The following is a 23,971-nucleotide window of genomic DNA, read 5'->3' as shown; positions in this document are numbered from 1 at the left end:
AGGATCAGGGAGGCACAGTCCCGAGGGAGAGGATCCCCAGGGTTCAGTGACTGAGGATGGACAAACCTGGAAAGCGACAGCAGGGTTTCCATCCCGTGTCCAATGGAAGGGGGGAAAACTGTGGTCTGAGGCAAACTCGGGCCAGAATTTCTAGGCTTACCAAGACGGAAATAAAGATGTTGCCATTTTCCTCACAGAAAGGTCCATGATAGTTTTTCTTTAAATCCAAGACTGCAGAGGACATTTAAGGTGGATGCAGTGTCTATACAGTCATGGAATGAAGTGAGATTCAGGGACAGCAGTCGGTTCACAGTAATTCCGCCATTTCAGATATCTGCATAAATTACCAAAATGCCAGGAAAATGCCTCCATTTCTCAGTCCAACCGACATTTCACTAATTCTACCACCCAGGAAAGGGAAAAAAAAAATCCTTCACAAAATTTTCTACACTGTTGTGTGATGACTCAGGAGTCAAGATAAAGATGCCCCTGAAGAGACGATCATGCTGGGTCCCAAAGTTATGACCAAGAGCCGAGCTGCAGGCAACGAGATTCTCTGAAAGGGGCCGCGTTCCACAGCAGGGTCTGCAGCTTGCCAACAGGTTGGCCCACTCCCCATCACCACAGGAAGCCTTCTCAGCTCTCTCCTCACCAGTTTCTGGTCCAGGACCAGGTCGACGATCTCCTTGCCGATGGGGCAATGGCCTCTGGCGTAATTATTGGCTGCGTCTTCCTTCCCGGTGATCAGCTGCTCCAGGTGGAAGGGCTGCCTGTGGGTCCCCGAGCACTTCATCTACAAAGAGGACACAGGGGCTATGAGTCTTTAAGGCCTGTTGTTAACTCACCAGGGTGGACAGATCAGGACCGTCCCCTTCTACCAAGCACACGCTGTTCCTTGTAGGTCAGCAGCGTCGGTGTCTCACAGGAAACGTCTCCGTGTAATACACAGACCACAACTGTAGCCGATGGCTCTAGGAGAGAACAGTCAACTCGCGGGACAAATGCCAGTGTGACTGGGTCCCCAAGAAGGGAGGAGAGCTCTCACACCTGCACACAGGCAACTCTACAGGTGCGTGTTTCTTCCATCCCCGTAGCTACAGCCAAGGGTGGAATTTAAAGATCCCTGACAGGCTAGACAGTCCCTGGCATGACTGTTGCCAGGCAGTCCCATCAGCGCACCCTATGTGGCCTGGGTCTCACAGACTTTAGGGTGACATTCTGTCATCCCCTGGTGGCCACTGAAAGCTGCTCTCTTTGCAGCTCTCCTTGTAAGCTACCTCAGACTTCTAATCTGGAGGAACCCAATGAATGACCTATGCTGAGCTTTCTATGTCTAAGATGCTGGTCAAGACTCGTTCTGCAGCCTGAGGGAGCACACAGCACCAGGGAGGGACCGGTGCCCGGGTGCCCTGCAGACAGGGTCTACACAGCCATCTGACCGGGCTGATGAGGTCACGAGTGACTCCACCCCCAGCCCATCTCAGTGCCGGCCAACCTCACAGCAGGTTTTTCTCAATTAGGAGACTGATTCCCACAGACATTTTAGGCACTAACCTTCCAGTGTGTCACCTAACGTGACCACAGGCATACACTTGTACATCAGTCCCTTCTTCAGGGGGATCCAAAGGAGCCCATTGGGGGCTTTAGCAAGGCTCTCCTGCCCTCCCAGGACAGCCGCCCCAAGTGTCCATGTACTACTGCCACGGTGGGCTCCAGGTCCACAAACACTGCTCTGGGCACACGCTTGCCAGCCCCAGTCTGGGTGAAGAAGGTGTTGAACGAGTCATCCCCACCACCGATGGTTTTGTCACTTGGCATCTGACCATCAGGTGAATTCCATGTTCAAGGCAGTACCACTCCCAGAAGACATCACTGATCTGGACCCCCGCTTGCCCCATGTTGATAGAGATGCACTCACGCTGGGAACCAGATCATAAACATGAGACCCTCGTCTTCAGGGCCATTGTCCCTTATGGCATGCAGAACATACATATGTGCTTCAGAATGTCTACGGTTTTCTCAAACCTTATTTCCCACAAGGTTTATGTGACCATTTTATGTGAAACTGACATGCTCTAACCCACCCGGCTACTAAGCACCTGAGTCAGCCCAGAACCTAAGTGTTTGCCACTATAGGAAAGTTAGGTTATTTTACAATGTGGAAGCCATGTAATGTCAACATTAACTCTACATTACGCTTAGTCACATAATTCTCTGAAGAATACAGCAGTTTTGATTGTGTCCTGACCAGGGAACAAGGTAAACGGTGATCGAGTCGGGGAAGGAAAGTGGACTAGGACACAGGTCACTGTGGCCCAGGTGCCGGCGGCCCGTGTGTGTCTGTCTCCCAGCTCCCTCTAGGTCTCCCCTCTATGCTTCTCCATCCAGCTCTGGACCCCTGGGGGGCTGCCCCACATGGACTGCCTCAAAGGGCTTCCTTGTCCTCCAGTGTCCGGGGGCTTTAGCCAGGGACAGAAGCAAGTGCAGGCAGGCCACCCCCTCCCAGGCTGCCTCTCTGCCCACCTGCCATGGCTTGCTGGGGGCCGCTTATCAAGGCACAACTTTCAGCAGGCAGTGCTCCTCCTAAAGTGACCCTGTCCACTTCCAGTGACCACTCCCTCCCCTCACCCCTTCATGCCTAGGAGGTGATGTCTCCCAAACGTCTCAAATGCTGGGATGCTGAGCTTCCCTTTGTAGTTTCCTGAAATTCTGCCCATTCCTTTCTAAATGGTACCTTTTAAAGGTTCTCCTCAATGTACCTATTCTGAATGTACCATCTCTTTCCTGCCAGGAACCTAAGTGTACAGACACGAACCACTTGTTCACTTGTAGACACAGCATCCTTACAAATACAGAGAGGAAGTCCAATGAAACTGGAGGTGTCCCACCCACCCTAAATTCTAATGCACAGTCCCCAGAACTTGAAGTCCTGCGGTCTGTTATACAAGCAGCAAACCTCAGAGTCATCAGGGCATCAAAGATTGACACAATGCAGCAATCCCCCCACAGCATCCCAGAAGGAAGCATTCAGTTGCAGAAAGAACTTCGCCAACGACAAGGAGCTCACTCCTCCACAGGAAACGTTCATCAACACTCTGGGAAGAGCTTTGGGATCCAGCCAACCACACATTTTCAAATGCATATTATTCGTTTTGCCTTACTTCAACCCAGACACCCTGTAGTTCACAGAATGTGTTTCCCAGGAGGCCTGATGTGGCCTTCGACTCTCTCAGTCCCCATATGATGACAGCCAGGTCTGTGACCTGGGAAATCTCCAATTTATGCATTTACAAAACGGGATCCTGGGTGCCAGGTGGTCTGCAAGGCCACTGCCATCTCATGATCTAACCAACATGCTAACCAGAGATATTGGGAAAATCATTCCTAGCTTTCAACAGGAAGCCTTAATTATAAATTCACCGCCAGCCTCACCTGGATCATTCACATTCACATTTCTTTAGTCAGCTGTATCTGCTCTCTGAAAAAATTACTTGAAACTTCCTCCGTTCTTTTCAAACTCCTCCCTTCATATTCTTGGAAGATGACCCTGTTCCCTTCTGACCCAGAAGATTCACCTTCCTGCCCCCAAACGTGCAAGCAGACCCTTGCTCTCCTCCTTCCTTCCTTTACTGTGAAGCTGAGCTCCCTCCTGGGAACGACCCCCCGTTTCTCCTGAGCCCCTACCCAGCCCCAGTCCTCAGAGTGACCACAGTGGAGTCCCCAGGCACTGGGGGTCCCCAGACCTCTCCAGGGCGTGTGGAGGGACAAGCGTTTCATAGCAGGACTGGGCGGTTCCTAGTCCCTTCACTGCGCTGACGTTCGCACTGACGGTGCACAATCAAAGGTGGACACGACTGCTGGCGCCTGAGCCCAGATCACGGTAGTGGCACCAGACTGTACCTGAGATCACTGGACTCCTCACCCTTGGCGCTCAGATTAAAAAGAAGAAAGAAAAGGCCAGTTTCACTTAAGCATGTCCTTGATGAGGCAGGAAAGACCGTCAGCATGTTCAGTCCCTCCCTAGAGACAGAGCCGGACAGACGGAGGCGCAGACGGAGCCCCGTGCGCAGCTGGAAGCCGCTGTCGGGAAGCGCCGGGCGGGTGTGGAGTCGCCGCTGGACCCGCTGCTTTTCCGGGGGACGCGCGTTGACTTGAAGGAACCGCCGGCCGGCGGAGGATTCAGACTCCACGCGCTATTTATGTTCACGTGTCCCTTGAAAGAGCGCGTCTGTAAAGCGTCTCAGTCTGAATTTCTAGGTGAGCAACACCGGTAGACGCGACCCCACACACAGCTCTGGGGACTTCGAGAACCTTCTGTGGCGGACCGGGCCTCCCGAGCTCTCCAGCCCTGCTCCCCGCCGACACCCTGCGGCACCGGCCCCGACACTCCCCGGCCTGCCCCCACCGCCCCACGTAGCGGCTCCGTCCCCTCCCTCCTGGGCTTCCGCAGGGAACAGTGCCCGGGGTCCCCGTCGCTCAGGCCCGCCGCGCCCCCTCCAACACAGAGCTAGCTCCCCGCCTCCACCGCTCCCAGAAATCACCAGCCAGCAGGGCGCGCTCGCAGATCCGCCCCGCTACCCCGCGGCCATTGGTCCCAAGCCCCTGGGGGCGGGCCGACGCCCGGAATCCCGCTTTCCATTGGCTGTTGCTCAACGCGCGGAGTGTGACGCTTTCTGATTGGATGCGGGTTTGGCTGGAAGGCTGTGTGTCGCGCGAGGTGAGGGGAGCCTTGGGCGTTCCAGTGCGTCCTTAGGTTGGAGTGGCCGCAGCGCCCCCTGGGTGGCGCACAGGACGTTACTGAACACGTAAGGCCTGACCTTGTGCTGCTCTTTCCTGGTGCAGAAGGGCCTTTCCCATCCAGTGTACGGAACCAGCGCGATCTGATTGCTTCTTGAAGGAGTGGGATTCCAGGGACTGGGAGGGCAGTGTCCCGCAGCCGTGCCACCCCCAAGAGCTGGGTTGGGGCACGGTGTCCCTGTTGGAGGACTTTGGAACAATCCCCGATGCCTCCATTCCGTCAAGATGGACTGGAGCTGCGTCAGGATCCAGTGTGTGGATCCTTCCGGGAAAAGCCGGGGAGGGGATCCAGGCGGAGCCCGCTCAGCGCTTGAGCGCAGCGCCGGGTGCTGCGACTCCGCAGTGGGTGTTCACGCGGACCCTTAACTTCTCCTCCGCCCTAAGGAGAGTGGGGACCGACCCCTGCACGGGGACACAGCAGGCGGGCCTTGGGGAGCCTCTGGAGAGTGCCACCAGGTCTGCCGTAGAAAGACGGCCTTGGCGGCGGGAAGCAGGGGACGGAGGAGGTCAGCAGAGAGCCGGGGACACGGGAGAAACCCTCCCTGTCCCTGTGCCGGGAGAGTGCGTCCTTCCTCTCAGTCAGCTTGGCTGCCATGACGAAATGCCACGGACCGCGTGGCCTAAACACCAGAAGTTTATTTTCTCTGTGGACAAAATTGAGTCACATCTGTCAAGGCTGCTAACATGGAGCTGGGAGGCCATTAAGGAAATGGGGCTCATGCAGGCACGCCACTCTCTATCAGAGGGAATGTCACTTTTGAGCTGGGCTTCTCTGTTGTCATCTTGACCTCCTTTCAAGAAATGTGCTCTCAGAGATAAGAACTTCCTGCCTTAGAAATGGCCGTAGTAACCCATCAGTATAGCCAGGAAGTAACAGTTGTTGCCAGTGCCAATCACAAATTTTGCAAAACAACCCGTGTAATTTATCTCTTTCTGCCTTTATAAACCCTTGCCTCCTTTGTCTTCCTTAGCACAAATTTTGGGTTTCTGCGTGAATCTGTGCCTCCCGAATTGCAATTCTAATTGCCCAAGTAAATATCTGCTATTTGAACTGTAGTGAATTTTTCCTCAGTTGATATTTCTTGGTGTAGTCGGCAGATCCAGAGCAACTGAGCACGGACCCTGGTGCTGCCATGGACACGTGGAAGGCACCTCCAAGACAGCCTTGTTCTCTCGCGTTTCCCTTGGTGAGCCTCAGGGTTCCAGCAGTAAGTTCTCCTGGATCCGAAGCTCCTATTTTCAGTTGATGTTCAGACCAGATTTTTTTTCTCAAAGATTGGCACTTGAGCTAACATCTGTTGCCAATCTTCTTTTTTTCCTTCTTCTTCTTCTCCCCAGAGTCCCCCAGTACATAGTTGTATACTCTAGTTATAGGTCCTTCTGGTTGTGGCATGTGGGACGCCACCTCAGCATGGCTTGATGAGCTGTGCCATGTCCGTGCCCAGGATCCAAACTGGTGAAACCCTGGGCTGCTGTAGCAGAGTGTGCGAACTTAACCACTCAGCAGCAGGGACTGCCCCAAGACCAGGTTTTATTTGCGTGGACTAACTAGTTCTGTTCTCAATCTTTTGGAAGAGAGAATTCCAATCTCGCCTTAACTAGGTGGAGAATTCATGTTTAAGGACATTTCATAGTGAGTGTTATTGGAGCTCTAGTAGATTTTCATTTTATTCAAGCAGCCACATTCTCTTACAATTTGAAATTCAGCTGTTCTTCATAACCAATGCAGACCTCGTAGTTTCTCCTATTGTCCAAATGAGGGTCCTCTGACCCCAAATATTAGAGACATTGTTCCTCCTGACCCTTTTAGGGTTCTTTCTGGGTGTCTAGAAACCTAGCAGAAGTGTCAGAACTCTGTCCATGATGTGCACTGGTCTCACAGAGCCTCCCAATGAAGAACATACACTGTTCTTGGGTCAGAAGGAGCTTCATAAGCTTATCCAGAAGGAAAACATAAAGGATTGGTCATCCTAGTACCTTGAGCAACCTGACACCACTTGGTGCTCAGGAATCTGTGAGACATGTGAAAGAGAGACAACGGCCCATAGGTGATACCCTGGGAAGTGGCCCTCACAGACAGCACATACCTGACCCAAGACATAGACCCTCCTGCCTTGGTCATCTGAGAACAGCCCTCTCTAATTATGGGGAACAATTGTTCTAGAACAACCATAAATATTCAACTTCCTTTGGGAAGCCCAATTGGATTTATGTTTAAAGCATATGGTCCCTCTGGTAAATTTTTACCTCAATGGACCCATTTTACCCAAGCATGATTTAAAACTTTCTTGGTCCCAATGGGCTCTTTTGAAATACCTAAATTAGTTCATTTGCATGCATGGTTAGAAAATAAGAGATCTAAAACTAAGAAAGTGGAAATGGGTGAACTTCTGAGATAATTTGGAATTGTAATGGCCGCCCTGGGAAGCTTTGTTTCAGATCCGTCCACCTTAAGGGTCCCCCTTAAAAGAGAGGATTCCAACCCCCTCAGAGACAATGGAATGTGTGCTTAGGTGCTATGCAGGAGCTTCCAAAAGACAAACGTGCTTCAACACAGCTCTTAAAAGGATCCTCACAGCAGGCAAAAAAAAACCCCAAAACTTTAGTAAAAACCTTTGGCCACCTGGGCGGGTAACCTTAATTTAGTCCCTCTGCCAGAAACACAATTTGGATCCAACTCTTCTTCTCAGTTTTGTATCTGAGACGTGGCTAACATCTTTAAAGATCTCTGTTGTGTCTATGTGTGTGTCTATGTGTGTATGTCTGTCTCGCTCTATATATGATATTTTTCTACCTTTGGGTGATATTGCCAAAATTAAACATTTATATAAATTAAGAATTCCTAAAACGCTCAGAAATATAGAAACTAAACCAAAATGTTTTTCAAGTTCAAGTGATCTGAGGTAATCTGTGATAAAAAATTGTTCCAGTTTGTTGGTTTAATAAGAACAGACATGTCCTCAGAGTCATCAATATTGAATGTAAAGCAAACACACAACTTTTCTCCCTGGGTCCACTGGCTGCGTAGGCTCCTGCTGTTTCTGTTGCAGAATTTGTCTGCAGGGGGAATGACTTGGGGTGATGGTTAACTGTTTACTGTCTAATCCAAACATAGTTGTTAAAAACGAGTATTGAAAGAAATGCAGGGGCTGGCCCCGTGGGCGAGTGGTTAAGTTCACGGGCTCTGCTGCAGGCAGCCCAGTGTTTCGTTGGTTCAAATCCTGGGTGCAGACATGGCACTGCTCATCAAACCATGCTGAGGCAGCATCCCACATGCCACTACTAGAAGGACCCACAACGAAGAATATACAACTATGTACTAGGGGGCTTTGGGGATAAAAAGGAAAAAATAAAATATTTTAAAAAAAAGAAAAGAAATGTAAAGAAGAGAAAAGTTTATTGTAAGTTAAGCTAAATAGATATTCATTGAATGTCTAAACCATTTCGGGTAGGACGGTGTGCTGAGACTGATTGCCAAACATAAGTTTCTCTAGTTTTGGCTTTCTAAATTTTCTTTGGAGAGACAAACAATTGTCTCTCTGTCTATTTGGGTTATCAATAGACAATTTGTGCCACATTGAAAAGTTTGCTGTAATGAGACGTATGCTCCTGGAAATTATGAAACATGTTTGTGGGTTTGCTAATCTACTACAGATGCTACTGTGTGATAGACAAGTCACAGTTGCCTGCCTCCTAGTTTTTGATGGAAAGCAAAGATTGCAAATAGTTTTTTAAAAAATTGAAAGAAGAGCTGAGAATACAAATGAGCCAGAGAAAATGTCAGAACACGTAGAGTAATGAGGGTAAATTAACTCTGTGCACACTGTGTGCGTTGATGCTGAGAGAACGCGGGCAGAGCAGTGGGCGCCCCTTTGTCAGATGAGAAGCAGTGGAACTTTCTCCTACTGTGCAAGGATTCACTTCTCATCTTTCAAACTATGGTCACAGACACTTGATAAATTATGATTAACACTTATTTAAATAATTTACATGATGTCTACATTTATCAAAATAGATAAATGGATAATTTTTATCTTCAATTTTTATGTATTATATGTGTTTTATGTATTACATATATTTCAATATCAATAATACATAGATCCATGTATTTATTATATATAAATAAAAGAAAATAATTTCATAAAATAAAAGAATACATGTATGGCATATACTGAAAATAGGAAATACATGTCAGTTTATTAAATTGTTATTTCAGCTACTCATATGGTTTTATATATGTAAGTATATGCTGGACTGTGATACACACTCTATTTCTTGCTATGGGATGATCTGAAAGCCACTTCTCTTAAACCACAGTAAACTGAGCAACAGAGGGTTCTCTGTGCCAAATGGAGAGGCCCATATAAGATCACCCACCCTTTCTGCCCTGCACACGCACAGGATGATTCCGCAAGGCCAGGCTGGAATCTCTCTCTGACAGCCTCCCACTTTGTTGCCTTGTCTCTTCAGATTGACAGCCAGGCAGCATCTGTGTTAAAAAGAACTTCCCCCATTTCTTAGAACTGCATGCAAGGCTGAGAATTCTGCTGGTGGCTTCTGAGATATTTACAGCTCTGCCATCAGTTTAGAAGTTGTTGTTCCATCTTTCAAATCTTTCTTCTGCCTGCTCAACTTAGAGCAACCCTCTTCAGCAAGAATGCTGGGATCTTGTGGCCTCTGCCTGTTCCGTCGTTCCCAGTCTAGCAGAGCAATGTCAGCATGAACCTGTAGCCAAGAGTGAGTCTCGTTCTGTAATTTCCAGAAAGGGTATGGTTTATATCATGTAGAGGGAGTTTATACTCACTTAGTGTGATGTGTAGGCAATTATGTTATCCTTTAAGAGTAAGATCTGTAAGTATTCTCTAACAACTGCCTTGCATCATTTCTTTTTTTAGATAAACTTTGTAAGTTTTTGAAATTAAGAAAATGACTATATATGAAGAATAGACAAGGAAAGTAGGGTGTGTGTTTTCAGTGAGAGAAGGTATGAAGAATGAAGATGCATTTTTGTTAAAGGAAAATTAGAAAGTAATTTTGTCCTAAAATAAAATGATCGTTCCCCAAATAAGAAAGAAAAAGTTAGGACAAAACCTAAATAGACATAGAAAGCTTCAGAAGGTTTATGAAAAAGGAATCTTAAGAAGAAATTTTAATGTGTGGTCAAGCTGGCTAAGATTAAAGTGAATTTTAATATCAAAAGTACACTGGTACAAAATTAGAATTTGGTTTTTCTCTCTATAAAAGGACAAAGTCTTCTCAGATTATTGGTCTGCTCTTAATAAGAAACTGTAAACGTTTCTTTACCTTTAATGGAATCTGCCTAGGAAACAAAAATTCTGTGTTTCATCTTTATGAAGTCTTCTGTTACATGGAAAAGCTGGGTTTTGCTCAGAACCATGTAACTCTCTGTGTTTGCCTTGAAAAATCTCTATGTCACTTTGGTTAAATAGATAATGAAGTATTGTTTCATTAAAATCTGTGATCTTTTTTGATCAAATGTTTTAAATCCTTTTTGATATTTTTTGACAAACTTCCCCAAAATCAGATTCTAAATAAAGTCTTTTTCTGACATGAGAGATAGTAAACTAATTAGGCTTATTTGATATGCTAAGTTACATGGGAAGCATTGACAAATAAGGAATAACAATTAGCCTTCTTGATGTTATGCCTTTATAAGTATAGGTTATAAGAGTTCCAGGAATTATGTAAACTTCTGGAAGTCTAATGTGTCCTGGAATAAAATGTCTGTCATGAAAATTGAGGCTCACAGTAAATGTCAGGAAAGCGCCTTAACTGACTTTCCTGAAAAGGCAGTGACAACAGAGTCTATAAAGGTTGGGACACATGTGGGTGAAGTCCACTCTGCTTCTCTTACAAAAAAAAATAAAATTGACCTCATGTTGCTGGACTTTTGCCATCCTGATGTCCTTGTAACACAGCAACAGTCTGCTCCTGACTCAGAGAAAATAAGGAGGGTGAACAATGGCTGTAAATTCAACAAACAGTCGGGGCTCTGGGAAACCCAAGATGGCTGTTTGGATACTCCCATTGCCTGGCAAGCTCCATTTTATTCATTTGTACATTCCTTCCCCCACCACAGTGCAGTAAGAACAACTATTCTGTCCCAGAGGCCTCAGAACTCCTCCTTCTGGGTCCTTTGAGCACCTGCAGCTGGACTTCATTCAGCTGCCACTTCCTGTGACTCATCAATATGTTCTTGTTATTGTCTGTGTTTCCTGGCTGAGTTAAAGCCTTTCCCATGCCACAAAGCTGATGCCCTCACAATGGCAGAGAAACTGCTAGAACACGAGCTTCCCACTTGGGATGTACCTTCGACAATCCCCAGTGATCGAGGCACCCACTTCACTGGGCAAACCATACGAACCTTAATGAAAATCTTTCAAACTTCTTTCAAATTATCACTGTTCTGATCATCCTCAATCATCAAAGTCAAGAAAACTAATGGGAAAACTGAATTCAAGAGGAAGAAATAGGAAATTACTTGAGACCATGTGAACTGAGGAGGATGTTCTAATGTTTTGTTTTTCCAGATTTAAAGAAATCATTTCTCTTAAGCCATTGACAGTTTGGTAGGACATGCCTTTGTGAACAAAGATGAAACATTTACCTTTTCTCTCTACCAGATCCCTCCAGAATTCAGAAACTCTCAGTGAGTATTCTTATTTTCACTTGTATAAATGTCAGGCCGAGTTTTAATATAAACAAATTAGTTTTACTGTGATTACCATGGCCAAAAAATATTGAGGGTATTTGTAGAGAGGAAAATTATGTTTGTACCCCTGTAGACTTTAGATTCTGATCCTGTTAATTATCATGATGTTTGTTATGTAGACGGAACTCCCCTGGCCTAAGGTATTGCCTTTGGCCTTGCTGACTGTTGGCAGTGCCCTCTTTGCAAAACATGGGCTAACTTGACATGGGACAGTCACCAGCAGATCAGTGTCTGTTGGTCCACAACCTTCTGCTGCTCCCCTGTTGTCTTATGTGAGTGTGACCAGCTACTGTGAATCTCTATGGTCTTATCCCCAGCCCATCACCAACAGGTTAAAGACACTTTCCTGGATCCCAATTTAAAGCATCCTGTTGCTCAGTTTAGAGCCTGGTGACTGGGTATTCTGGAAACATCGTCAGAGGAAGACAGTCCTCATTCCCATTGGAAAGGACCTTACCAAGTGCCCCTGACCACTGACACTGCTATAGAAGTAGAAGGCACTGCATACTACGTGCCCCTTTTAGGTACACCTTCCACCTACAGGGAACCGTGGGCTTATGAATGTCTAGACAGCTGGCACACGGCAGGATAATTCCTTTAGGATATCATAATATTCCACTTCAAGTTCTTGTTAAAGGAGAAACCCAATCACAATCTCATAAGTCTGGGAAAGACTTACAGACTCCATTTTACACCCCATCTACTCTCCATTGATTACCATTGCCAAAGACTTTGTCCCTTGGATTCGTGTTGTCCATGATGACCTGTTGATAAAAAGTTTATCTCAAACCATAGCTACACTGACACATTCTACCACTTGAGCCTTAGCTCAACGACAATGATTCCTGATCCCCTAGTCAGGGTCATATTAGATAGTCGAATGGCACTCAGTTATCTCCTTGCAGAACAGGGTGGCATCTCTGTTTTAGCCAATAGCCCCTGCTATACCTGCGTCAAGTCTCCTGGTGACATTGAGTTAGAACTTGGAAAAATTATTAAAGTATCACAGGATGTCTCCAGTCCAATGTCTTTTAATGACACCCTGTGGTTCCCTGTCAATGTTTTCATCTGGCTTCCTGGTGTAGGTGCTTGGATGAGATCAAGACGTCAGACATTGTTAACGATTATTCTTAGAATTGTGCTATGTGTACCTGTATTTAAGCTTCTTATGCTACTACTGCCTCAGATCTGCTCCAAGTTATACTAATGATTATCATCCTGATTTTCATGATCTTTGTCACCTTCAAGCTGTGAATAACTTGCATTTCTCAATGCTGTGTGTCTCTACCTCCAGAATAATGATTGCACAGTGACTTGAGATGATCAGCCAATCTTCAAACTCCAAAGGACTTGATAGTTTTCCAGAAAGCAACCATGCCTAAGACTCATTTCCTGACCAGCTCCTTATTGCTCAGATGCCACCAGAGTCTCTGACTATGTTACTCCTCTGATGATTGAGGACATGGCTTCCCCCAACAAGGGACATGAATTCCCAGAAAAGAGCATTCCTAGCAATGAGGGAAATATCATTATATCAAACAGTTGATCCGAGATACTTTCTGCTGAAAGACTCTGATCAGAAGTGGAAATGTGGACAGTGAGAAAAAATGGAGTAATATATGCCAAAGCTTCTAAAAGGGAGCTGGGAGGCCCTTAAGGAAATGGGGCTCGTGCAGGCACACCACGTCTCTACCAGAGAGAATGTAACTTTTGAGCTGTGCTTCTCTGTTGCCATCTTGACCTTCTTTCAAGAAACATGCTTACTCTCAAAGATAAGAACTTCCTGCCTTAGAGATGGCCTTAGCAACCAATCACATATAGCCAAGAAGTAACAGTTTTTGCCAACACCAATCACAAATTTTGTAAAACCACGTGTGTAATTTTTCTCCTTTTGCCTTTATAAACCCTTACCTCCTTTGTTTTCCTCAGAACACAGTTTGGGTTTCTGCCTGAATCTGGGTCTCCTGGGTTGCAATTCTAATTGCCCAAAGAAATATCTGCTATTTGAAGTGTACTGAATTTCTCCTCAGTTGACATCTCATACTTCTGGAGGCCAGGAGTCCCAGATCCAGGTCTGGGAGGGTTGATTTCTGGTGAGGCCTCTCCTCCTGGCCCACAGAGGGCTGCCTTCTTGCTGTGCTCACATGGGCAAGGGGGAGAAAGCAAACTTTCTGGTGCTGCTTCTGATAAGGATACTCATCCTATCAGGTCAGGGCCCGGCCTTATGACCTCATTTAACCTTAATTACTTCCTGTCTCCAAATAGAGTCACACTGGGGTTACGGCTTCCACATTTGAATTTTGGGGGAGTCAAAATTCAGTCTATAGCACCCTCCTTCCTCAGGGCTCCAACCACACCATGCACGTGACTGAAATGTAGCCTGCATGGCGTTGTTTTGTTCAGTACTATTTATTTCTCTGATTAGAAAATAGCACATAGTTAGAGTAGAATGTGTGGAAAATGCAGAAAAATATAAATAAAATAAAAGTACATAAACCCACAACATAGAGATAAATATTATTAATATGCCAGAGGTATTTTTGGTCTTTTTTTGGTTTATATACATTCAAACACTTTTTTTACACAATTTGGATCAAGCAATATGGGTTTTTTTCATAACAGCTTTGAGATATAATTCACATACAATACAATTCACTCATGAGTGAATTCACCACATGAGTGAGAGCAGCGGGAGGCCCAGGTTAGTGCAGGGACCGTGGGGGCTGAGGAGGGTACAGGTGTCTGTGTCATCATGAAGGCCAGCTCCCTAGGACTACACCCCAGTTGACATGGGGACTCAGTGCACACTCAGGTGGTAACAAGGCACTGTGAGGTCCAGAACCTTCCATGTGGAAGTTGAAGTGGCCGATGGAAGATGAGGAAGCCACACTCCACAGTCATTTAGGGACAGACGCTGGTGGGGACGGGCTGAAGGCTGGCAGCCACTCTGTTCTGTCCTCTACTCTGTGGGCAGCAGTCTTCCTGCAAAGCCCTGGAAGAGTGACCTTCACTGAGCTGGCAAGGTCGTCAAACTCTCTGCTCACCTGGAGATCCTGAGGAGAGACCCAGGACCAGGCAGCACATTGTCACTTTCTGAGAACTTGACTTCTTTTACTTACACAGGGTGTCGAAGAAGTTCCTTAGGACAGCTTCTCTCCTATGCATGATAATGTCATTACTCCCCAAACTATTAAAACAGAGAAGGGCAGGGACTCAGGGGGCTTCGGGGGGCTGGTTACATAGGTCTATGCTGTTTGTGAAAATTCACCAGTCTCTGCCCTTAATCCATGTGCACTTTGCAGCATGAATGTTGTTCCTCAACAGAAAATGAAAACCAGAGAGGTTGGGGAAAGAGAACCAGCACTGAGTCTGTCTCTGCACAGGCCCTTTCCATCTCATCATGTCTCACAGTGACCCTGGCTGGAAGGTACTAGCCCTTTTTCACACGGACACAAGGCTGAGTCCTGGGAAGGGTTTTACATGAACTGTACATCGTGTTGAACAACCATGTGCTGTTGCAGGACAATTTCACGTATCCCAATTGTGTTAGAATGATGGAGTCCAGTGCTGAGCGGCCTTCTCAGAGCAGAGGGACGTGGTCAAGGCAAGCTCATCTCTGGCTGTGGAGCAGTAGAGACGAGGCAGGGAGAAGGCAGAAGGAAACGAGGACGTTCGACACCAGGTGTCCCAAGCCTGAGGGTTGGAGCTGTGAAGACAGGTCTCTGGAGGGGCTTTGACTCAGGTCTGGACTGAAGTGAATCAGGGTTGGAATAAGCAGTGATTTAGGACTAGACTTTCTTAGAATAATTCGTATTTGGGGTTCTCTCCTTAGTGTGTAACTGCCTTGGAAAAGAATGACATTTTTTCTGCATTAAAAAGGCAGAGTTGAGTGAAAGGGGTCCTGATCTCCCTCACACCCACACAGTGACTCTTCCAGGACCACGATCCCCCTGCAGGCTGCCCTGCGAGTGCTGGACCTGCAAATCTAAACATCAGTGAACAGGGAGCATCCTGCCCCTGAGCCAGCCATTCTCTCTCAGCTGGTGAAGAGCCCAGGCAGGGGTCTGAGGAGAGGCCAGGGCAGCACCCCAGTCAGGAGCAGGAGTGGGGCCGGAGGGGCATCAGGACACACGTTCAGGCCTAGGCTGGAACGTGGACTCGGCCGCACCATGCATCTGGGCAGGACACTCTAGGTGTCCAATCCCCACTCTTTCCCTTAAATGACGCCTCACAGGGCTGCTGGGAGGACCGAGGTGGGGTTTAGGAAAAGCTCTCACAGAGAAATCCAGCAGTTCCAAGGCAGACACTGGGTCCCCCTGCACAGACTGGAGGACTCCAAAGCAGACACCTGAAAAACACACGCACGACACTGAGAGCAGCTGAGCCCAGGGAGGCCGGGAGAGCAGCATGAGAGGGAAGCAGGGACTCCTCATCTCTGCTGACGTGGCCAAGGACAGTCCCACTACCTCCGCTCAGAAGTGTCTCCATGGGACAAAATGCCCTGGATGAGGCTGCAGGGCCGGGAGAGAGGAAGGGAGAGGATGCTGGCTGGGCACCCACCCAGTGCCCGGCTCTGTGCAGGGGACAGAGATACGGACACACAAGACACTCCTGCCCATAAAGAGATCACCCACTGGGGGAGGAGAGGAAAAGGAACATCACACAAATGCAGTGTGATGCGTGCAAGGAGAGAGTGTGCACCAGCTCTCCTGGGGGTAAAGGTCACATGGGGATAGAGCCCCTGAGCTGAGCTCTGCAGGTGAGGTGGGCGGAGCTGGGCATTTCAGCAAGAAGAGCAGCAGGAGCAACGCAGAGGGAGAAACTGCCCCGTGTGCATGGAGACTTCCAGGAAGCTTGGAGTGAGAGGATGGATTTCAGAGCGGGAGGGAAGACGGGGTTGGCAGAGCCCAGATCCTGAGGGCGTGCTGTGAATGACACACTGCTAAGCCTGGATTCACGCAGAGGGGGGCTGCTGATGGGTTTAAAGCAGGAGGGACAGGGGCACATTTCTGGGGTAGAAAGATCACCTGGGAGCAGGTGGGAAGGAAGCTCCAGAGAGGAGGAAGTCATAGGAGCACAGGCCTGGAGGAGGGGAGTGAGAAGGAGGAGCAGGCAGCCTGATCTCTCTGCAGGAGGTGAGATGGAGGAGGGAGATGTGGGGAAGAGGGGAACAAGCACTGGGCCCAGCTTCTGATGGGAAGGAGGCTCCTCGCCAAGAGGCAGCCCTTAGAGGGAGATGATGCATCCAGGTCAGACTCTCAGAATCCCATGTCCCTATGGGCCATCTGGGGGACCGTCCAGCAGGTGGCTAGAAATGGGGATCCAGAGCTTAAGAGAGATGCCTGGGTTCCAGCCAAGGGCAGCAGAGGGGTGAGCCTCAGGCTGGGGATGGGGTGCTACAGGGGGTCCGTCTGCCAGTTGAGGGAGCTGAGGGCCAGGAAGGGCTGGATCCCCTGGAGCTGGTGGTACTGTCCTCTGACCACAGGCTGTTGGCACAGTGGTCCCCATGGACCTGCTCCCTCCTCCCTTCTCTGTCTCCTGCTCTCAGCCCTGCTCAGCAACTCCCTCCCCATTGGCAACCCTGGAGGAAGGAACCCCTGCTGTGCACACAAGGCCTCAGGTAGGTCTGAGCCTGTGTCCAGCAAGGCCTGAGGAAGAGCAGGGGAGAAGATGAAGAGGAAGCAAGGGTGCCGCGGCCATCACAGCAGAGCAGCTGTCCAGTGGGCTGAGGAGGAGGAAGGACAGCTGGGAGGGGAGGAGTCTGCAGAAGTGCATGGGCCAGGCCAGAGGTGGGTGAGTGATGGCAAAGGGAAGAAGTGGTCACAAGAAGAAGCTAGGAGCCCCCCTCCCCAGTGGGGCTCTGGAACCTGTGCACCCTGCTGCCACTGGGGTGGGGAGATGTGACAGAGGAGGGATCTGGGTGGACAAGCACAGGCAGGTCTCTGCTGGGGCCTCCTCCATAAGGATAGCACTCCCAACAGGAAGCCTCAGTGTCAGGATGACCCGGAGGCCCAGGCCCAGGCTCAGGGCTCCCACCATAGAGATGCGCTTGTTGCTGCAACAGAAAGACATGTGCATTGTGCTGCCTTACACACAGATCTCCCCAGGGTCCCAGCTGGAGCTGCTGGTCCATCACTAGGTCAGGCTTCATACTCCAGCCTCCATGCATGCCCTGGGGACCCAGGGCAGGTCAGTGAGTCAAAGCTGTATGATTACCCTGCATCATCAGAGGCCCCCAGTGTTCAGATCACCCAGCAAACATGGCCAGAGCAGCACCCTCCCCATCCCCAGTGGAGACCAGCCGCTGCTCCCTGGCCCTCAGAGCTCAGCAGGTGCTCCCACGTGTTGTGCTCCAGCTGGCACCCTGTCCCTATCACCATGGCAGCAGCTGTTCAGGAAAACCACTCAGCTTCCTCCCCACAACTTCTTCCTCCTCTTTCTGCTGGACCTGAACTCCAGGCCTCAGCACCGCTTTTGGCCACTGTCCTGGAGCCAGTCCCAGTACTCTCTGACTCCTCAGACCCCAGCTCTGGCCTCGAATTTCAGCATCTCTCGGGGCATCCTCTGGCCTTGGCTGCTTCCATGGGAAGCAAAGGTGGGGAAGGTGCAGTGGGCAGGGCCTGCTCACTCCAGCAGCCATGACCTGTTGGGCCTCTGCCTCTTTCCTTCCCTCTGGCTTGCGGCCCCTGCTCTGGTTCCCTGCCTGGGCATCGAGGAGCAGGCCCCCAGCAGCCATGAGCTGAGCAGAGCACGTGAGCACCTGCCTTGCACCAGGCTCTCTGAAGATGCTTCACACACACATGTGCAACTCCCAGCCCCCGCCTGTGCAGTGGAAATCACGAGCCCCAGTGTTCGAATGATGACTTTGAGAAGGACGGAGTCGGGCGCTCTTGGATTGCGGCTCAGGCCCCATCACGGGTAGACTGGTAGGTTTGGGAATTAAAGTGGTGAACAGCAGCAAGATCAAGGAGTCCCTGGTCCCTGGGGTGGCTATGGGCCCTGAGACTGACACGGGGGGCACCCCAGTCTCCTCACTTCATGTTGAGTTCCTCCAACATGTTGTTGGTATTAAATGCCTCACTCACCATGGAGGCCCCAGAATCTCCAAGGCCATTGTATGAGATGTCCCGGACTCTCAAGGAGAAATTTGCCTGGAACACAAAAGAGCAAAGCTGTGGGGCCTCATGTGATGATGGAGAAAGTCAGGTGCCACAGCCTCAGAGCCCAGGAGGCCTGAGGTGAAAAGAGCAGGGACTGAGTGCAGAAGGGTAGAGTCCAGCTTACAGTCTGTGGCTTGGATGGGTGTGAGCAGTAGAGCTGAACCCCTGGAAGCCCAGCAGAGAGTGTGGATGTGAATGACCCCCAGAGCCTGGGGGCTTCCACATGGCAGCAGGCCCCACAGACACAGCGATCAGGCCCCATACCCACTTGGGCACCTCTCAAGGGCAGGGATTCTGAGATACAGAGCAGCCCAGGGGCCCAGGGTGGCTCCAGTGAAGGGTTTCTGGGGGCTGTGGTGGGAAGAAGGGTGGAGCTCGTGGATGTGCTGGGAAGACATAGCCTGACCTGCCACCTAGTGGGCAGGAGCCCAGGTCAGCGCCTGTCAAGGACAGGGCAGTGGCTGCCATTCCTTGAGGAGGACCCACACGGAGAGCTGGCACCAGGTGCACTGCAGACACCGGTGCCACCCTGGCAGGGGTTTGAGCCACCCATTCCCCAGTCCTACATGCCACCACATCCAAGGAGCAGGTGGGCTGTTTGAGAGTGTGCTAAGTCCCAAGTGTGCCAGGTGTCATCTCAGGAAGCATCTGCATGTGCCCAACAGTGAGCACGTGCCACCAGATTGCACCATGTCCCCACCGGCTGTGTCTGTGACATCTAAGGAACATGTGAGACAGTGAGCTTTGAATTCCTCAGTAAGTGATGTGAGAGTGGACACAGAGAGATGGAACATTGTCATCATTAAGTGGAGATGGGAACATTAAATTCACTTAAAGATATATTCTTTAAATTCTGCTGAAAAGATGCAAGGTTCATTTCTGAAGAGCTGCAAAGATGGGGGCTGGCAACTGGGAGACCTGCCCCCAAATGACATGCCAGAAGAGCTGATGGGCAGCGACCTCATAACTCCAGTCCCCCGGCAAAGCCACCACCTCCTGGGCCTCAAAGGTCACTCCAGCTCATGTTAAGCTCAGTGAGTCCTGTATTTTCTTCCAGGGCTGGTCCAAGCATCTCTCCTTCAGAAACACCAAGAAAGAACTTCCTATTCACTGTTTGTTCATTCAAAGATTGATACTGATGCCCACTGTGTGCCAGGGTCTCTGCAGGGCACGAGGGTCATGGAGTTGAACCCAACATGGGCCTGCCCTCAAGTATTTCAAGTATTTCACATATAATGAGGGAGACATAAATACAAATTAGTGGGATGTGAGCTATTCTAAACCACAAACAGGGAGGCGTGGGAACAGAGTGAGGGCTAACCGTGCTTGAGGGGGTTACAAGTATGAGAACAGAGGAGATAACCTTAAAGACTAAGGGACTCCCCAAGCATGTGTGCACTACCAGCAGAGAACAGACTCAGGAAAGAGGGAATGGGTGGAGGCCAAGAGAGCATGGGGCACTTGTGGAAATGCACACAGACCTAGCAGAGGTGGCAAGTAGGAGGAAGCCAGTGAAATGAGGGAGAAGCCACAGGCACTTGAGAGATGCTGAGAGCCTTGAATGCTATGCCTAGGGTCTTGGGCACCACTCTGTTGATGGTGAGGAGGTAGGGAGGGCTTTAAGAGGTGACAAGGCTGGATTCATTAGTGGCAGGTGTGGAGGATGGAGTCTGGTGGGCAGGGACAGAGACAAGAGTCCAGGGGACTGTTTGCAGGCTTGTATCAGAGTCTATAAGCAAGAAGTGACCAGGCCAGCACAGCTGTGGTGGAGAGGAGGCAGGGGTGTTAGAGAATGAAAGTGAGGACTGTGGGGTGAAGAAACCCTGAGAAATATTCAGCATGTAAAATGGGCAGAAGCCCCACCCACCCAACCCCCTGCTCCCCACTCTGTCAGCACTCAGCCAGTCTGACCTGCGTTCAGTTCTCAGAAGTGCCATGACCTACATGCCTTGGGGCTCTCCCCCTGTGTGGAACTGTTGACCCCCTTCTCTACCTGGCTAACAGTTCCTCCTCCTTCTCACCTGGGGTCACCATGTCAGGAAGCCTTGCTCGCCTGGCTGGACTGGGCAGCCTCGGGCCCCATGCCCACTGTGCTTCCCTCCTTCCAGGCTCTGGCCATCAGACCTCTCTCTGCCTGGCCAGTGTCTCCCACCAGCCTAGGGGTCCTTAGGGACCTCAATTTGACCCCTCTCCATGGTCCCCGCACCCAGCACTGGGCTGGGAAGGCTGGTCTGAAGAAATACAGAGAGGAAAACCAATGCACTGACTGGGCAGAGCTCTCAGCGAGCCCGCAGGGCCTGACGCGCCTGGGCTACACTTTCAGCACCTCCTAGAGCTCCCTGCAGGAGGTGTGGCCTCCCTGAGAACAGTGCCAGGTCTGAGCCCCAGGCTCCCAGATGGGGAGACTTCCCCTTCTTCAGACCCTTCCAGGGCTGGGAGGAGAGGGCAGTGGTCTCCCACTGTGTAGGGAAGCCCCTTCCTTGCTGAGCAGCTGGAGGGTGAGAAGGTTCTTCTACAGGCAGGAGTCAGCCTCCTGTGGTTCCCAGGCTTGGTCTTCATGGCCCCTGCAGCCACCCTATGTGGCAGGTGCCACAATCGTCATGGGTCAGGTGGGGAGACTGGACCGAAGCTCCTCCACCTCCAGGAGTCGGGCCCACCCACAGAGCCCCACTTGGGGAAACAAAATGGCCCTGCAGAGTCTGTCCTTCCCCAGGCTGGAGACCGACCCTGCCGTATTTGTGCAGCCTTCACAGGCCTCAGCCTCCAGCCCCTCCCTCCCAGCCGCCTCTCTGGAGCCTGTCCTCTGGCCACACAGCCCAGAGGGACGCCTACACTTGGTTTGTGGAAAGTCTGAAATGAGCTTCTCTCATAATTTCACTGACTTCCCACGGCAATTTTCTTAGAAGGTAAATTGGCTCTCTGGCAGTCAGATCCTAGGGCTGATTCCCACAGGCCAAGGCTGGCGCCACCCCACATGCTCTAAGCAGTTTGACACAGAGCAGAGATTCGCAGACTCTCTCAATGAGACAAATTTCCCGGGGCTCCTGCTAAAATGCAGATGCACAGGCATTTCCCCAAGAGTCTGGTTCAGCAGGGCCAAGGCCAAGGAATCTGTATTCCTAATCCAGGGCCCCAGGTAATTCTTATAATTGATTGGAGTGGTTGAGGACAGGCAGGTAGACTGCATGTACCTCGTAAAACAAATAGCGGCCTTGGGGCCTGAGAGACAGCAATGAGATCAAGGAATCCCACTTCAGTCTTCCTCAGACTCAGAATAAAATCTTTGCACTTTTGCCATGATTCACAGCTCCACAGCTCCCTGTGGCCTCTCCACCCCAGCCTGGCCACTCTCACCTGGCCCGATAGCCCAGCCACACTGGTGTCCATCAGGCTGAGAAACAGGCCTGTGTCTTCACTGTTCCTCTGCTTGAAATGCACTCCCTCTGGTCCTGCCATGGCTGATTCCTCCCACCCAGTACATTTCAGTTTTAATGTCACCTCCTCACAGAGGCCACCCTGGACACCCCTCTAAGCAAGGATCCCTATTCTTCTCTGGAATCACGTTCTGTTTGTTCCTCTGTAGCACCAATAATTATGGAGAATGACCTTGTTAATGTGCTTGCCCTGAGGCCAGGGCCTCTGTTTTGTTCATGCTGGGTTCCTAGTGGCTAAGTCAGCACCCAGCACAGGCAGCGGCAGGCAATGAGACATCCAGGGAGGAGTAAGTGTTCTGTGTGGAAGGAGTGGGCAAGGGGCAGGCCGAGGTGGGATGTGGGGAGAGGGGCCAGAGCACGGATGCTCAGAGTGGTCCTGCCAACCACCACCCACTCCTGCCCCACTAAGACGGGCCCCACGGTGGCCCAGGCCAGATGGGAGCTGCTTGGTCACTCAGTTGTTTATAGCTCGGGTCCAGGGGTTTCAGGCCCATGTGGGCCAGCAGGAGTTCAGCAAGGTACTGGGCCACCTGCTCCTCCAGGCTGTTCCCTGCCAGCTGTACCCTCTGCATGGCCAGCACACACAGCCTGGGCCCCCACCACTCCCGGCTGGTTCTCCGACAGGTCCACATCTGGGGGCTGGCACCACTCCCCAGTCAGTGGGATCCAAGCCAGACACTGCCCTCCTCCACCTTCCTCCATCCCCCAAACTCCAGGCCTGAGGCCATAGGAGGGGCTTTGCAGCTGGACTGTCCTGGGGTTGCATGGCGACTCTGCAACCCATCGGCTGGATACCTCACCCCACCCCATGTGTCCATGAGCTTCTTTGTCAAGGGGTTAAGGCCACCTCCTTTGTGGTGCTGTGAAGGATGCTGGGATGGAGCCGCAGCCACCCCGTTGATGGCTCGTGCCTGGCAGCAATATAATCCTGCCAGAGCCTCCACTGCACATCTCTGGGGACGGGCAATGACAGCCCAAGGGGCCATGCATGGAGCACATACATGGGCAGACACTCTGCTGAGCATTTAATGCTCATCACAACCCCGAGGGCTGAGTGGCATTGTGGGGTCCATTTCACAGATTGGAGACTGAGGCTTAGCGAGGTTGAGCTGCTTGCCCAGGATCACCCTGCTCTTCTGTGGCAGAGATGGCATTTGAATCCAACCCCACCAACTCCCACCCAGCCCTCCCTCTTCTCGCACTAGCAGTCCCATCTCTCTTTGTGGAAGGACCCTCCAAGCCCACTGGGAGGCAGCCACATGGAGGGGGTGCTAGCCAGCAAAGCAGGGGGGTGGAGAGGAGGGGCAGGTCAGAAAAGGAGTGATGTCCACCATTGGGTGCAGCACAGAGGATCTGACTCCACACCAATCCCACCCTGTGCTGCGATCCCTCACCCAGCAACCGCAGCACATCCCAGGGGAGAAGGCCTGGCTGTGTAACACCCAGAACTGGGCACAATGCTTAGGTGGGCTCTCATAGCAAGAGCCAAGCTGGAAGATCACCTCCCCTTCTCTATGCCCAGCTTTTATTAATGTGTCCCAGAGCAGCCTCCGTTTTGTGTGCAAACACAGCACACTCCTTCTTAGGCTCAGCACAGGGTCACTTGTGTTCTCTGGGTATTTTTCTCTACAACTGTGGTCAAGCCAGAGTGCCCCACCCTCTTCTTGCCCATTCATGCAAAAATGGAGACTCTTCCCAAAATCTCACCATTTCCTACCACCTGGGGATGTCCCAGGGAGCCACTGATACCACAAAGAACATTCCCTTTCCTCTCCAGTTGTGGATGTGTTTCCAATTTCAGTTATTGCCATAAAATGCACATAACAAAAAATTTACCATCTTAGCCA

At 50.4% G+C, this 23,971-nt stretch overlaps 1 protein-coding gene across 1 annotated transcript in view; it reads right to left on the bottom strand.

The window, feature by feature from the left end:
* Positions 1–10,228, bottom strand: part of LOC123275623 (tubulin alpha-3 chain-like) — a 95,039-nt gene extending 84,811 nt beyond the window's left edge. The window contains exons 1-2 of the mRNA XM_070516812.1: positions 3,433–10,228; positions 653–793 (exon numbers count right to left, since the gene is read on the bottom strand). Of these exons, the coding sequence (XP_070372913.1) occupies positions 653–793; positions 3,433–3,441 (150 nt within the window). The 5' untranslated portion in view covers positions 3,442–10,228. The remainder of the gene's footprint in view (positions 1–652; positions 794–3,432) is intronic.
* Between the last annotated feature and the right edge of the window lie 13,743 nt (positions 10,229–23,971).

Source organism: Equus asinus, chromosome 8, assembly GCF_041296235.1.
Source record: "Equus asinus isolate D_3611 breed Donkey chromosome 8, EquAss-T2T_v2, whole genome shotgun sequence".
Taxonomy (NCBI): domain Eukaryota; kingdom Metazoa; phylum Chordata; class Mammalia; order Perissodactyla; family Equidae; genus Equus; species Equus asinus.
The sequence above is the reverse complement of the archived record's forward strand: the minus strand, read 5'-3'. Positions and strand labels throughout refer to the sequence as shown.